Source organism: Gopherus evgoodei, unplaced genomic scaffold (assembly GCF_007399415.2).
Source record: "Gopherus evgoodei ecotype Sinaloan lineage unplaced genomic scaffold, rGopEvg1_v1.p scaffold_39_arrow_ctg1, whole genome shotgun sequence".
Lineage (NCBI taxonomy): Eukaryota > Metazoa > Chordata > Testudines > Testudinidae > Gopherus > Gopherus evgoodei.
In genome coordinates, this window is record NW_022060060.1 from 3,331,342 (window position 1) to 3,347,178 (window position 15,837).

A 15,837-nucleotide genomic window follows, 5' to 3' on the forward strand; every position below is an offset into this window, starting at 1 on the left:
ACCTCCGATCTATCCTAGCAGTTTTCCAGCAGATCTGATTCTGCATGCAGATTCTAGAGCACTTTGAAAAAGTTTTTTGAATAGAAGAGGCGCTTCAACGTGAAGCGAGGGGTACCCAGTGCTGGGCTGGCTCAGGAGGACCCAGCAGGAAGCCAGGCTGCAGGTTTCTGTGCAGCTGGCACCTGGGTTCCCCTCACTGTGTCTCTCACTGCGCAGTAGTAGATGCCAGCATCGCTCATGCTGGCTCCATCTCGGGTGAGGTTGGTGGAGCGGGAGACCTTGTCCACAGCCATGGTGAATTCTCCAGCAGTGGAGGTGCCGTCATGCCCAATCCCTAGAAAGCTCAGTGCCCCCCGGCCCTGCTGGGGCTGTTTGTACCAAGACATCATGTCATGGGAGGTGGCATTTTGGCTGCATAGGATCAAGAGCCTTTCTCCTTCCACATACATGAGCTGAGAGGACTGGAAAACCTGGGCCAGGGCCCATCTCAGAGCCACTGCAGGAAAAGAGGCAGAAAGTGAGAGAGGGAAGGACTCTCAGCCGCTCGGGCGGTGAAGCACAAATTGCCTAGGGATAGAGAAAACCTGGGTGCAGTGACACTGACCTCAAAGAATGAGCACCTCTAACCCATACTAAAGGTGCTCAGAAGTGCTGCGCTGGAGAGAGAGCAGGAAGACAGATGGATAAATTGATGGATCCTGCCAGGGGTAGGGTGACCAGATGTCCCAATTGTATAGGGATAGTCCCGATAATGGTGGCTTTTTCTTATATAGATGCCTGTTACCCCCCACCCCCATCCCAATTTTTCACACCTAGCCAGAGGATTGATGAAGATAAGAGACGGAGAATATTACCCACCGAGTAGGGACAGCACAGGCAGTAATTCCTTCATGGCAATGCTCAGAGCACTGCTCACGTTCTGTGCTTTCCAGCCGTGACTGATGCCTGCCACCCAGCTGCCTCTGCAACCGCAAACACCCTGTCTGCACAGAGCACCTAGCCACCCCTCCCCTCCACCCACCAGCCTTTTCCCTTCTGAGCTGGTCGCAACAGCACAGCAGCCCCCTTTCATCTCCTCCGAGGTAGCAAGAGCGATGCAGTTACAGATACAGCAATTGTAAAACTTCTCTCTTCTAGCTCGCTAGCTGCATTCCCAGGGCCTCCATGTGCTTAGGCCTTCAGTGGGGCCTGGTGCTCAGGTGCGACCGTCACCCCCCAGTGCGCAACTCTGAGACTGTCCTGTCCCATCACACAGCCATGATCCCACCCCTGAGCTCTCAGAGCTGTGGGCAGGGGTGGGGGGCTGGACTAGGAGGGTCTTCCACAAGGGGAGTGGGTTGTGGCTGAGAGATCCTCGCCTGAGACAGCAGTCGCTGCAGGGAGGCGGGGGGGTTGGGATTGGGAAATCCTCACTCTGGGACAGGATGGGGCTGGGGCTGTGGGTGGAAGTTGGAGGGATCATGCCCAGAGGAGGGGGCTGGGGCTGGGGCTGGGCAGGGAAGTTCTCGCCCTGGACCAGGATGGGGATGGGGTGGGGAGTTGGGGGGATCATGCCCAGAGGAGGGGGCTGGGCTGGGTGGGGAGGTTTTCGCCCTGGGATAGGATGGGGCTGGGGCTGTGGCAGAGGGAGTTGGGGGGATCATGCCCAGAGGAGGAGGCTGGGCTGGGCTGGGCTGGGGCTGGGCTGGGTGGGGAGGTTCTCGCCCTGGGACAGGATGGGGCTGGGGCTGGGGCAGAGGGAGTTGGGGGGATCATGCCCAGAGGAGGAGGCTGGGCTGGGGCTTGGTGGGGAGGTTCTTGTCCTGGGACAGGATGGGGCTGGGGCTGTGGCAGAGGGAGTTGGGGGGACCATGCACAGAGGAAGGGGCTGGGCTGGGCGGGGAGGTTCTTGCCCTGGGACGGGCTGGGGCTGTGGCAGAGGGAGTTGGGGGGATCATGCCCGGAGGAGGCGAGGCTGGGCTGGGCTGGGTGGGGAGGTTTTCGCCCTGGGACAGGATGGGGCTGGGGCTGTGGCAGAGGGAGTTGGGGGGATCATGCCCAGAGGAGGGGGCTGGGCTGGGCTGGGGCTGGGTGGGGAAGTTCTCGCCCTGGGACAGGATGGGGCTGGGGCTGTGGCAGAGGGAGTTGGGGGGATCATGCCCAGAGGAGGGGGCTGGGCTGGGCTGGGTGGGGAGGATCTCGCACAAGGCAAGGCCAGGGCTGCAGGGCTGTGGGACTCAGTGCCCAGAAGAACACACCCAGAAGCAGCTGGTGCCAGCCACTGTCATAGACATGAGACTGAGTGAGATGATTGCTGGGAGTGGCAGCCCCTCTGTTCCTTCGCAAATTGTCGTTAATAATGCTGCCGTCTTTCTCTCATATAGCACTTTGGGCGATCTCAAAGCATCTCCCAATCTTTCACATATTGATCCTTCCAGCCTCCCTCCCGGGAGGCAGGGGAGGGCTGTTTTCCCCTTTGGACAGATGGGAACTGAGGCTAAGTGCTGGCCCAAGATCACCTGGGAAGTCTGTGGCGGAGCAGGGGCCTGAATCCAGTAACTTCTGCGCTGTTTGCAGCAGCATGAGATAACTGCTCTCAGCAGGAGGGGGGACCTGAGGAGCCCATTCCCCCACCATCCACACACCTGCTCCAGATACTGCACAGCTCAGGAAGCCTCTAGAGTCAGCGTGTCTCTCACAGCACACAGGTAGGAGGCAGTCCAGCATCTGAGACCCAGGAGAAGTTGGCAGTTTGGTATGTGCAATTGATCTGGAAGGCGTCCCCTTCCTTGGCGGTGACTGGCCCCTGTGGCTGGTGCACAATGGTCTGAGCCATCACACCTGGAACAAAACAACCATTGGGGGTCTCATACTGACAGCCACAGAGAGACTGTGTAAAGCCCCGGGAAGAATGGACAGCCAGCGTCGGGTGAGACAGTCAGAAGCTGTGCAGCAGAGTACCGCTCACAAAGACAGGAAAGTCCAGAGGGAAGCCTGGCTAGAGGGAGGGAGCTGTCGTCTGTCTTGCACATGGGGGTGAATCACACCTGGTCCATGGACACACCTTGGTCATCTCGGGGAGATCACGAGGCTGGCCTCCCTGTACCCTGCAGAGAGAGCTGAGCTGAGCCCCAAGTCCAACACGGGATGGGGAGGCTGGCAGGCTTTTGTGAACAGGGACGCTGAGCTCCCAGCCCAGTGTGGGTGCCAGGGCACAGGAGTAACCCTCGCTGTCCTGCAGGGCTGCCCCCAGGATGCTGAGGGGAGCCACGTTGTTCTGCGGATGCAACGCTGCCCAGAAGTGTCCACTCTGGGACAACTCCTGCCCATAGTTGTTAACATGCATGATAAGCTGGAGAGGCTGCTCCTGGTGCTGCCGGCACCAAAACACATCCAGCTGGGAGCAGCTGCTAGAGAAGTTACAGCACAGGGTCGTGCTCTACCTGTCTGGCAACATCACCACTGTAGGCACCTGGAACATTGAGTCACTGAGGGCCTGAGCTGGAAGGCAGAAGAATGGCAGGATCAGCTGCATCGGTGCATGCAATCCCAGCAGGGCTCCCCAAAGCCCAGCACTGCATTGAGCTGAGAGTACAAGAGCTGGTCAGGCGCCTGACCCCACCAGGCCCCACTGTTCATGGGAATTGTCCATCCGACTCCCTTTAGCAGCTTTGGAAGTCTCACGCTCCACTGGCTGCTAAAAGCTAACGGCTGATCAGCCAGTAGCAGATTGGGGATAGAGAGATCTTTTCTAGCTTGGTCTTCGGTTCTTCGCTGCAAAGGTTCCGGGATCTGTGAAGGAATGGCCAAAAACAAAGCAAAGAGAGATCCCCACCAATCTGCATTTCCCCAGCATTAAAACCAGCCCCCAGCGCTTTCAGTCAGCACATTCCATTCCCTGCAAAGACCTAGGAAGGGCCAAAGCAGATGGGAGGAACTTCTTAGGAGAGGGGCTAATAAGTTGGAGCTCAAGTCCATGCTTACCCCAAAAGCCGCTTAGAGCAGCAGCAAGGAGGAGACATGTTGAGGAGACATGAGGTGCATGTTGAAATCTCTCCCTCTGTGTGGAGGAGACACAGAAAAGCTGAAAGAGCAGCGAGTCAGGAAGTGACTCAGCCATCAGAGCAAAGAAACCAGAGGCAGAAGGCCCTGTTCCTCCAATCCCCTGTCATGGCCTCCCTTCTGGAGACTAACTGGGTATCTCTGCAGCCAGCAACAGACTAAAACTGACCACAGCATGAAGACCATGGGCTGAATGGGTCAGCAAGAATGAGTGAGAGCTGGATGGATGGCTGCATGTGAGAATGGATGGGGAGGCTGCTAATGGCTGTGCATTGGGAGAGAGAGAAGGTGGGTAAGGTAATAACCTGGATTGGACCAGCTTCTCTTGGTGCCCAAGAAAAGCTTTTGAGCAACCCAGAGCTCATCTTCAGGTCAGCGTCTCACAGCGAAACAGAAGGTAGAACAGATGGTTTAGCCCCAGTAATTAACATATTCTGAGCCCATTTGAGGTGACATAGCCCATTAACACCCCTGCAGTCAAAGGACAAAGAAGAAGGGTTAGTGGGGTTCAAATTGATGTACCAAGCCATAAAGATGGTGCCTTTATTAAGACCATGATTTTTGGTGTGTAACAAAGTCAGGAATTGAAGCTCACCTGCTTGTCTTTCGCAGGTGCTGTGCAGGTTCCTTTGAGGACAAGCCCTGAGAGGTCAGATGTGGAGTGATCACTTTGTTACAAGTGTTTGCCCAGGGCAGGCAGGGTGTTTTTATCTTTTGTTCATTGTTTCATGTGAGGAGTTGTGAGACCATAGTGAGCGTCTGGTTTGAGCCACATACTTATTACTGGGGCATTTAGTGCATGTTGAAACAAGCGTCTGTCAGACCGTGGATAGATAGATAGATAGATAGATAGATAGATAGATAGATAGATAGATAGATAGATAGATAGATAGATAGCGAATGATGTTTATGTGACTGGATGGATGGAGAGTGAGAGAAACAGAGCACTCCTCAATTGGTGTAAATTGGAGTCATGCTGATTTGCACCAGTGGCGATCTGGTCCCAATCATGGGACAGTCTGTGTGGGGGAGGGGGGCGTGCCCTTACACATGCTGTAGAAATAAACAGAGGAGTCAGACTCCAGGGCATGTTCCCCAGTGCTACAGACGCTCTGTACAGATCTGAGTCATCACTGGACTGATTCTACTTCAAACAATTCCCATTGACCGTGAGCTGAAAGCCACTGCAGTCTCGCCCAGAAGCACAGCAACCCCTGCTCAATGCTTAGGGCATGCTGCCCGCATCTGGGCATCTTATGTGGTTCATTCATATCTGCCGTCATTCATATCTGAGCCTTAGTCAAGGGGCAGAGCTATCAGGAAGGCCAGGGCTTTATAAAGCAGTGATCAAGAGACCAGGGGCTGCTAACAGAGAGTTTTGCAAGGCAGTTTGGAAGGGGAATGGGAAGGGGGCAGGGTTCACTTGCTATTCTTTAAAACCTGTAAATTAAAATACGTTCAAAACTTCTTGATTTAAACAAAACCCTTCATTAACCTAGGTAGCTGCAGGAGACCATGCAGGCAGAAGCCCAGCAGCAGAGTGGGGGCTATCCAGTTTATTGCGCTGAGTGCAGCATGTATGATTCCTTCCCTGTGGGCGGGTGGCGTATGTGTGCTGTCAGTGCAAGGAGCTCCTGGCCCTCAGACCGCGTACGGGCTTTGGAGGCCAGGGTGGCGGAACTGGAGGAGCTAAGAGAGGCAGAGAGGTATGTTGATGAGGCTTTCTGGGACACTGTAGAATTGTCCCACCTCCAGTCAGACAGTCTGTGTGCTGTTGAGGAGGAAGAAAGGCCCAGGGAAACAGAACAGTCAACGGGAGCAGAGGGAAACCTTCCCATAGTTGGGACCCTCCTTCCAGATGGTGCTGGGGTTGCCTCTCGCAGTGAGGTTACCTCTCCGGGGGAGGGAACTCCAGTTGCTAGGAAAAGGCAGGTGTTAGTAATGGGAGATTCGATCATTAGAAACATAGCTGGGTTTGTGATGACCAGGAGAACCGTATGGTGACTTGCCTGCCTGGTGCGAAGGTTGCGGATCTCTCGAGGTGTCTAGACAGACTTATGTGTAGTGCTGGGGAGGAGCTGGTGGTCGTGATACATATAGGTACCAATGACATAGGGAAGGGTAGGAGAGATGTCCTGGAAGCCAAATTTAGACTGCTAGGGAAGAGACTGAAATCCAGGACCTCTATGGTGGCATTCTCAGAAATGCTCCCAGTTCCATGTGCAGGGCCAGGTACGCAGGCAGAGCTTCAGAGTCTCAATGTGTGGATGAGACAATAGGGTAGGGAGGAGGGGTTTAGATTCATTAGGAACTGGGGAAACTTGGGATGGGGGGAGCCTATACAGGAGAGATGGGCTCCACCTAAACCAAAGTGGAACCAAACTGCTGGCACTAAACATTAAAAAGGTTGTAGAGCAGTTTTTAAACTAAGAGATGGGGGAAAGCTGATTGCTGCAGAGGAGCATGTGGATCGGACACAGACTTCTCTTAGGGGAGAGTCTGATGATAGAGATTCTCTAGGTTACAGTCAGGAGCAGAGGATGCAAGAGGATAATGTAAGGGGCAGATCAGACGAGAAACAGTCACATAAAAAAGAATCTGGCACATCAGAAAAGGGTGGACAAATAAACAGGGACAAGTTTTTAAAGTGCTCGTACATAAATGCCAGAAGTCTAAATAAGATGGGTGAACTAGAGTGCCTTGTGATAAAGGAGGATATTGATATAACAGACATCACAGAAACCTGGTGGACTGAGGACAATCAATGGGACACAATCATTCCGGGGTACAAAATATATCAGAAGGACAGAACAGGTCATGCGGGGTTGGTGGGGAGCGGGAGGGAGTGGCACCATATGTGAAAGAAAATATAGAATCAAATGAAGTAAAAATCTTAAGTGAATCCACATGTTCCATAGAATCTCTATGGATAGAAATGTCATGCTCTAATAAAAATATAACATTAGGGATCTATTATCGACCACCTGACCAGGACAGTGATAGTGATGATGAAATGCTAAGGGAAATTAGAGAGGCTATCAAAATTAAGAATTCAATAATTGTGGGGGATTTCAATTATCCCCATATTGACTGGGAACATGTCACCTCAGGACAAAATGCAGAGACAAAATTTCTAGATACTTTAAATGACTGCTTCTTGGAGCAGCTGGTATGAGAACCCACAAGGGGAGAGGCAACTCTCAATTTAGTCCTGAGTGGAGCGCAGGAGCTGGTTCAAGAGGTAACTATAACAGGACAGCTTGGAAATAATGACCATAATATAATAACATTTAACATCCCTGTGGTGGGAAGAACATCTCAACAGCCGAATTCTGTGGCATTTAATTTCAAAAAGGGGAACCATGAAAAAATAAGGGGATTAGTTAAACAGAAATTAAAAGGTACAGTGACTAGAGTAAAATCCCTGCAAGCTGCATGGGTGCTTTTCAAACACACCATAAGAGAGGCCAAACTTAAATGTATACCCCAAATCTAAAAACACAGTAAAAGAACTCAAAAAAGAGCCACCGTGGCTTAACAACCATGTAAAAGAAGCAGTGAGAGATAAAAGGGCATCTTTTAAAAAACGGAAGTCAAATCCTAGTGAGGTAAATAGAAAGGAGCATAAACACTGCCAAATTTAGCGTAAAAATGTAATAAGAAAAGCCAAAGAAGAGTTTGAAGAACAGCTAGCCAAAAACTCAAAATGTAATAAAATGTTTTTTAAGAACATCAGAAGCAGGAAGCCTGCTAAACAACCAGTGGGGCCCCTTGATGATCGAGATACAAAAGGAGCGCTTAAAGATGATAAAGTCATTGCAGAGAAACTAAATGGGTTCTTTGCTTCAGTCTTCATGGCTGAGGATGTTAGGGAGATTCCCAAACCTGAGCTGGCTTTTGTAGGGACAAATCTGAGGAATTGTCACAGATTGAAGTGTCACTAGAGGAGATTTTGGAATTAATTGATAAACTTAACAGTAACAAGTCACCAGGACCAGATGGTATTCACCCAAGAGTTCTGAAAGAACTCAAATGTGAAATTGCAGAACTATTAACTATGGTTTGTAATCTGTCCTTTAAATCGGCTTCTGTACCCAATGACTGGAAGTTAGCTAATGTAACGCCAATGTTTAAAAAGGGCTCTGGAGGTGATCCCAGCAATTACAGACCGGTAAGTCTAACGTCAGTACCGGGCAAATTAGCTGAAACAGTAATAAAGAATAAAATTGTCAGACACATAGAAGAACATAACTTGTTGGGCAAAAGTCAACATGGTTTCTGTAAAGGGAAATCATGTCTTACTAATCTATTACAGTTCCTTGAAGAGATCAACAAACATGTGGACAAGGGGGATCCAGTGGACGTAGTGTACTTAGATTTCCAGAAAGCCTTTGACAAGGTCCCTCACCAAAGGCTCTTACGTACATTAAGCTATCATGGGATAAAAGGGAAGATCCTTTCATGGATTGAGAACTGGTTAAAAGACAGGGAACAAAGGGTAGGAATAAATGGTAAATTATCAGAATGGAGAGGGGTAAGTAGTGGTGTTCCCCAAGGGTCAGTCCTAGGACTAATCCTATTCAATTTATTCATAAATGATCTGGAGAAAGGGGTAAACAGTGAGATGGCAAAGTTTGCAGATGATACTAAACTGCTCAAGATAGTTAAGACCAAAGCAGACAGTGAAGAACTTCCAAAAGATCTCACAAAACTAAGTGATTGGACAACAAAATAGCAAATGAAATTTAATGTGAATAAATGTAAAGTAACGCACATTGGAAAAAATAACCCCAGCTATACATACAATATGATGGGGACTAATTTAACTACAATGAATCAGGAAAAAGATCCTGGAGTCATAGTGGATAGTTCTCTAAAGACGTCCATGCAGTGTGCCACAGCGGTCAAAAAAGCAAACATGATGTTAGGAATAATTAGAAAGGGGATAGAGAATAAGATGGAGAATATATTATCGTCCTTATATAAATCGATGGTACACCCACATCTTGAATACTGCGTACAGATGTGGTCTCCTCATCTCAAAAAAGATATATTGGCATTAAAAAAGGTCCAGAGAAGGGCAACGAAAATGGTTAGGGGTTTGGAATGGGTCCCATATGAGGAAAGAGTAAAGAGGCTAGAACTTTTCAGCTTGGAAAAGAGGAGATTAAGGGGGGATATGATAGAGGTCTATAAAATCATGAGTGATGTGGAGAAAGTGGATAAGGAAAAGTTATTTACTTGTTCTCATAATACAAGAACTAGGTGCCACCAAATGAAATTAATGGGCAGCATGTTTAAAACAAATAAAAGGAAGTTCTTCTCCACACAGCGCATAGTCAACTTGTGGAACTCCTTCCCTGAGGAGGTTGTGAAAGCAATGGCTATAACAGTGTTTAAAAGAGAACTGGATAAATTCATGGAGGATAAGTCCATTAATGGCTATTAGCCAGGATGGGTAAGGAATGATGTCCCTAGCCTCTGTGTGTCAGAGGGTGGAGATGGATGGCAGGAGAGGGACCACTTGATTATTATCTGTTAGGTTCACTCCCTCTGGGGCACCTGGCATTGGCCACTGTTGGTAGACAGGATACTGGTCTAGATGGACCTTTGGTCTGACCAAGTATGGCCGTTCTTATGTTCTTTTATACACTTCTGCTTCTATGCAGTCACTTCTCTCTCCTGGCCTAACAAATCCTACTCTATTTTCAGCTTCTTAGATTCTCCATCTATGTTCTAGGTTACTCACTGGGTTTCTAGGTTAGTCACTGGTGTTCTTCTGGATATGTATTACTCATTGGGTTCAAGATTCTCCACTGGGACTATAAATTCTCCCATTATGGTTCTAGGTTCCATAGAAGAGTGTTGGGGAACTTCTGGATATAGATTTCCCATTGGGTTTCTAGATTCTCCATTGAGGCTATAGATTACTTGTTGGGGTTCAAGATGGTCAGGTTCATCTGTGCTCTAGAGTCTCTTGCTGCATTCTAGGTTCCCTAGAAAAGTGTTGGGTTCATTCTGCGCCATTTTCCCCACTGCTGTTTGTGATTATTCAAGGGGAAGTAGCTATCCCATTTTATAGGTGCCGTGTGTGAATTTTAGGTTCTTGGTAGAGGTGTAGGATCTTCTGGGTGGAGAGTCTTCAGTTGGGGAGAACTAGATTTTGTATTTGAGGTTCAAGTTCTTCAATTGGGGTTCTCAATTCCCTAGTAGCAGTTCGGGTTAGTCTGGGTACAGATTTCCCCTCTATCATTCCTGGAACAAAATCTTCCCCCGCCTCCTTCCCCTGCCCACTGGGAACACATTGCTAGACTTTCCTCATCAATCTTTTAGTTTGTGCCAGCTCCAAATACACCTCCTGCCTGATTATTCTGTCTGAGATAGAGCATGCAGCAGCAGCGAGGTGGCCAAATCTCCCCCACCTGCAAAAAGGAACTCTCCCCAGCACCATCAGAGTATTCTAGTCAGTGTGTCATATTAACCAGTTCAGATGGGTTAACTTGCACCTCCAGATGTGACTCTGGATCAAGTTATAACCGTGTAATTTGCACAAATCTAGATGCTTGTGATTACAGCCTATTATTTTATCCAGGTGTAGTTGATGATTGTGTCATGATCACCAATCCAGATGTGGTTTACACCTGCACTCAATTAACCAACCCAAATGTGAGTCACAATCGTATCATGTTCACAAATCTAGTTGGGGTTCATGATTGTGCATCATAATCACCAACTCAAATGTGGTTTTTGAGTGTATCCCTATTCATACATCCAGATGTGACACAGTGGCCAATACCAGGTGCTTCAGAAGGAATTAACAGAACAGGCAATCATGAAGTGATCTATTCCCAGCCACCCATTTCCAGCTTCTGGCAAACAGAGGCTACGGACACCATCCCTGCCCATCCTGGCTAATAGCCATTGATGGACTTATCCTCCATGAATTTATCCAGTTCTCTTTTAAACACTGTTATAGCCCTTGGCCTTCACAAGATCCTCTGGCAAGGAGTTTCACAGGTTGACTGTGCATTTTGTGAAAAAATACTTCCTTTTGTTTGTTTTAAACTTGCTGCCTATTAATTTCATTTGGTGGCCCCTAGTTTTTATGTTATAAGAAGGAGTAAATAACACTTCCTTGTTTACTTTCTTCACACCAGTCATGATTTTATAGACCTCTATCATATCCCCCCTTAGTTGTCTCTTTTCCAAGCTGAAAAATCCCAGCCTTACTAATCTCTCCTCATACAGCAGACTTTCTAAACACCTAATTATTTTTGTTGCCCTTTTCTGAACCTTTTCCAATTCCAGTATGTCTTTTTTTGAGATGGGGCAACCACATCTGCACGCAGTATTCAAGATGTGGGCATACCATGGATTTATACACAGGCAATATGGTATCTTCTGTCTTATTATCTATCCCAGGGTAGGCAACCTATGGCACATGTGCCGAAGGCGGCATGTGAGCTGATTTTCAGTGGCAATCACACTGCCCAGGTCCTGGCCACTGGTCCAGGGGGGCTCTGGATTTTAATTTAATTTTAAATGAAGCTTCTTAAACATTTTAAAAACCTTATTTACTTTACATACAACAATAGTTTAGTTATATATTATAGACTTATAGAAAGAGACCTTCTAAAAACATTGAAATATATTACTGTCACGCGAAACTTTAAATTAGAGTGAATAAAGGAAGACTCAGCACAGCACTTCTGAAAGGTTGCTGACCCCTGATCTATCCCTTTCTTAATGATTCCCAACATTCTGTTTGCTTTTTTGATGCCACTGCACATTGGCCTCCTACTTGCTAATCCAGATGTGGGCTGGTGCTGTATCCTACTCACCTGTCTAGGTGGGATTTATGCCTGAGTTGCACCTACTCCCCCATCCAGATGTGAGTCTGTGATTGTCTGATGTTTACACACCCAGATGCAGCTCATCAGGAACGTGACCCACCACGCTATGCCCCTAGAAGCTCTTGGCTAAGAGCACAGAGCAATCCCGCTGCCTAGCTAAGATGCACTGGTTCCCTGCACCCCCACAGGAGCAGCTGCCATGCAAATTTGTTCCATTGTAGCCAAAAGGCTTTGAATGTGCAGTTCTGACCTTTTCACACCCGAGTGGGTCCCCTCCCCCTACTTCTCCAGTCCCACCAGGAAAAGCTCAAGAAAGGAGCCAGGGCAGAACATTGGACCTTAATGTCTCCTCTAGGGCAGTTTGCCCTCTTCCACAGTCAGGGGTGCTGCTTCCTCATCAGGCTGCAGCAGACTTAAAACACAAAGATAAGGTCAGATCCCCCAGCTGGTGTCAGTCGGCCGCGGCTCCACTGGATCTAAGGCAGGCCAGATCCCCAGCTGGTATAAATCGACTGCAGCTCCACTGGAGCCAAGGCAGGCTGGATCCCCAGCTGGTGTCAGTCGGACACAGCTCCATTGGAATCAAGGCAGGCCGGATCCCCAGCTGGTGTCAGTCAGACACAGCTCCATTGAGCCAAGGCAGGCCGGATCCCCAGCTGGTGTCAGTCGGACACAGCTCCATTGGAGCCAAGGCAGGCCGGATCCCCAGCTGGTGTCAGTCGGACACAGCTCCATTGGAGCCAAGGCAGGCCGGATCCCCAGCTGGTGTCAGTCGGACACAGCTCCATTGGAGCCAAGGCAGGCCGGATCCCCAGCTGGTGTCAGTCGGCCGCAGCTCCATTGGAGCCAAGGCAGGTCGGATCCCCAGCTGGTGTAAATCGACTGCAGCTCCATTGGAGCCAAGGCAGGCCGGATCCCCAGCTGGTGTCAGTCGGCCGCAGCTCCATTCGAGCCAAGGCAGGCCTGATCCCCAGCTGGTGTCAGTCGAACACAGCTCCATTGGAGCCAAGGCAGGCCGGATCCCCAGCTGGTGTCAGTCGGCCGCAGCTCCATTGGAGCCAAGGCAGGCTGGATCCCCAGCTGGTGTAAATCGACTGCAGCTCCATTGGAGCCAAGGCAAGCCGGATCCCCAGCTGGTGTCAGTCGGACACAGTTCCATTCGAGCCAAGGCAGGCCGGATCCCCAGCTGGTGTCAGTCGAACACAGCTCCATTGGAGCCAAGGCAGGCCGGATCCCCAGTTGGTGTCAGTCGAACACAGCTCCATTGGAGCCAAGGCAGGCCGGATCTCCAGCTGGTGTCAGTCGGCCACAGTTCCATTGGAGCCAAGGCAGGCCGGATCCCCAGCTGGTGTCAGTCGGACACAGCTCCACTGGAGCCAAGGCAGGCCGGATCCCCAGCTGGTGTCAGTCGGACACAGCTCCACTGGAGCCAAGGCAGGATGGATCCCCAGCTGGTGTCAGTCGGACACAGCTCCATTGGAGCCAAGGCAGGCCGGATCCCCAGCTGGTGTCAGTCGGCCACAGCTCCATTGGAGCCAAGGCAGGCCGGATCCCCAGCTGGTGTCAGTTGGCCACAGCTCCATTGGAGCCAAGGCAGGCCGGATCCCCAGCTGGTGTCAGTCGAACACAGCTCCATTGGAGCCAAGGCAGGCCGGATCCCCAGCTGGTGTCAGTCGGCCGCAGCTCCATTGCAGCCAAGGCAGGCCGGATCCGCAGCTGGTGTAAATCGACTGGAGCTCCACTGGAGCCAAGGCATGCTGGATCCCCAGCTGGTGTCAGTCGGACACAGCTCCATTGGAGCCAAGGCAGGCTGGAACCCCAGCTGGTGTCAGTCGGACACAGCTCCATTGGAGCCAAGGCTGGATGGATCCCCAGCTGGTGTCAGTCGGACACTGCTTCATTGGAGCCAAGGCAGGCCAGATTCCCAGCTGGTGTAAATCGACTGCAGCTCCATTGGAGCCAAGGCTGGACGGATCCCCAGCTGGTGTCAGTCTGACACAGCTTCATTGGAATCAAGGCAGGCCGGATCCACAGCTGGTGTCAGTCGGCCGCAGCTCCATTGGAGCCAAGGCAGGTCGGATCCCCAGCTGGTGTAAATCGACTGCAGCTCCATTGGAGCCAAGGCAGGACGGATCCCCAGCTGGTGTCAGTCAGACACAGTTCCATTGGAGCCAAGGCAGGCCGGATCCCCAGCTGGTGTCAGTCGAACACAGCTCCATTGGAGCCAAGGCAGGCCGGATCCCCAGTTGGTGTAAGTCGGCCACAGTTCCATTGGAGCCAGGGCAGGCTGGATCCCCAGCTGGTGTCAGTCGAACACAGCTCCATTGGAGCCAAGGCAGGCCGGATCTCCAGCTGGTGTCAGTCGGCCACAGTTCCATTGGAGCCAAGGCAGGCCGGATCCCCAGCTGGTGTAAGTCGGCCACAGTTCCATTGGAGCCAAGGCAGGCTGGATCCCCAGCTGGTGTCAGTCGAACACAGCTCCATTGGAGCCAAGGCAGGCCGGATCTCCAGCTGGTGTCAGTCGAACACAGCTCCATTGGAGCCAAGGCAGGCCGGATCCCCAGCTGGTGTCAGTCGAACACAGCTCCATTGGAGCCAAGGCAGGCCGGATCTCCAGCTGGTGTCAGTCAGCCACAGTTCCATTGGAGCCAAGGCAGGCCGGATCCCCAGCTGGTGTCAGTCGGACACAGCTCCATTGGAGCCAAGGCAGGCCGGATATCCAGATGGTGTAAATCGACTGCAGCTCCATTGGAGCCAAGGCTGACCGGATCCCCAGCTGGTGTAAAGTGGGGCTGGGTGTGAGGTGCTGAGGGGTGTTAACTCTGCCCAGGGACTCAGGGAGGGGGCCAGGGACAGATCCAAGGGGATGGATGGGGCAGAGAGATAGAGCTGCCTCTGCACCCCTCGTTTCAGCCCCACAGCAGTACTGGGGGCGCTTTGTGCTCATAGCTGTGAGGGCCTGTATTTTCAGACACTTCTAGGCACTGGGGGTCACAGCTGGCAGCTCCCCAGTGGGGCCCCTCAGAGGCTGCTCAGCTCCTGGGAGACTTCTCAAGCTAAGCACCAAAAACTGGGGGCCACTTTTGAAAACCAGTGCCCCGCTTCTGCTCAGCTGTTTACAAAAGGGTTGGGGGAAGAGCATGGTCCCTGTCTGTGCCCTCGTGCCCACCCACCCCCATCAGTGCCCCTGGAGCAGCTGAAGCTCCCCATACATGTCCACAAACACAGGGGCCAGCTACACCCCTGGGGGGCAGAGAACATCACCCTGTGAGCTTCAGGAGCTTAGCTTCCATGCCTGTGTCAGGGAGGCTGGACTGGGAAGGAAGGAATGCGGATTAAAGTCTATGCGAAACCTTCCCCCCCCCGTGTCCCCTTAACACAAGGAGTGGGGCCCTATGGAAACACAGCCCCCCCTGCACCTCATTTCCATGGAAAACAGGGGCCTATGGTAAATTCAGCTTCCACACACAGTCTACACCCCCTTTATACAGGGAGGGGGCCCCGCAGGAGACACAGCCCCACACCCCCTGTGCATCCCCCACCTTCTCCAGCCCCAGTGCCTGAGTCTGCTCTCAGCTGCCTGAATGGAAGGGGGCAGGCATGGCTCCCACAGGCAGCATGTTGAGATGTTCTCAGAGCCCTCCCCCACCATCCCCCCCAAGCCCTCCCCACTGAGCCACACACAGCAGCGAGCCTGTCTCAAAGGGGCCCTTTCTGAGGGTTTTTCGAAGTCTTTTCCCCCTTTGTGCTGCGGCTTCATTAACATTCCCGCAGCGCTGGCTCTGCCGAAGCCTGGGCTTTTGTGGTGCTCGGGGAGGTCAGGAGGCCACGGGGAAGAGGTGGAAAGAAAAGAGGAAGGAAGGGTGTAATGGGGGGTGGAGGAGAGCGGGGATGGGGGAGAGGACAGGGCTGGAGGAGGGAGGGGGCATGTGCTGGGTATGGG

General features: G+C 51.4%; 1 gene segment (V, D, J or C); it reads right to left on the reverse strand.

The window, feature by feature from the left end:
* On the reverse strand, positions 1-2,698 carry LOC115642384. The segment is given in 3 exon segments: positions 1-496; positions 859-962; positions 2,625-2,698. Coding segments are annotated over 2 exon segments (399 nt in total).
* Between the last annotated feature and the right edge of the window lie 13,139 nt (positions 2,699-15,837).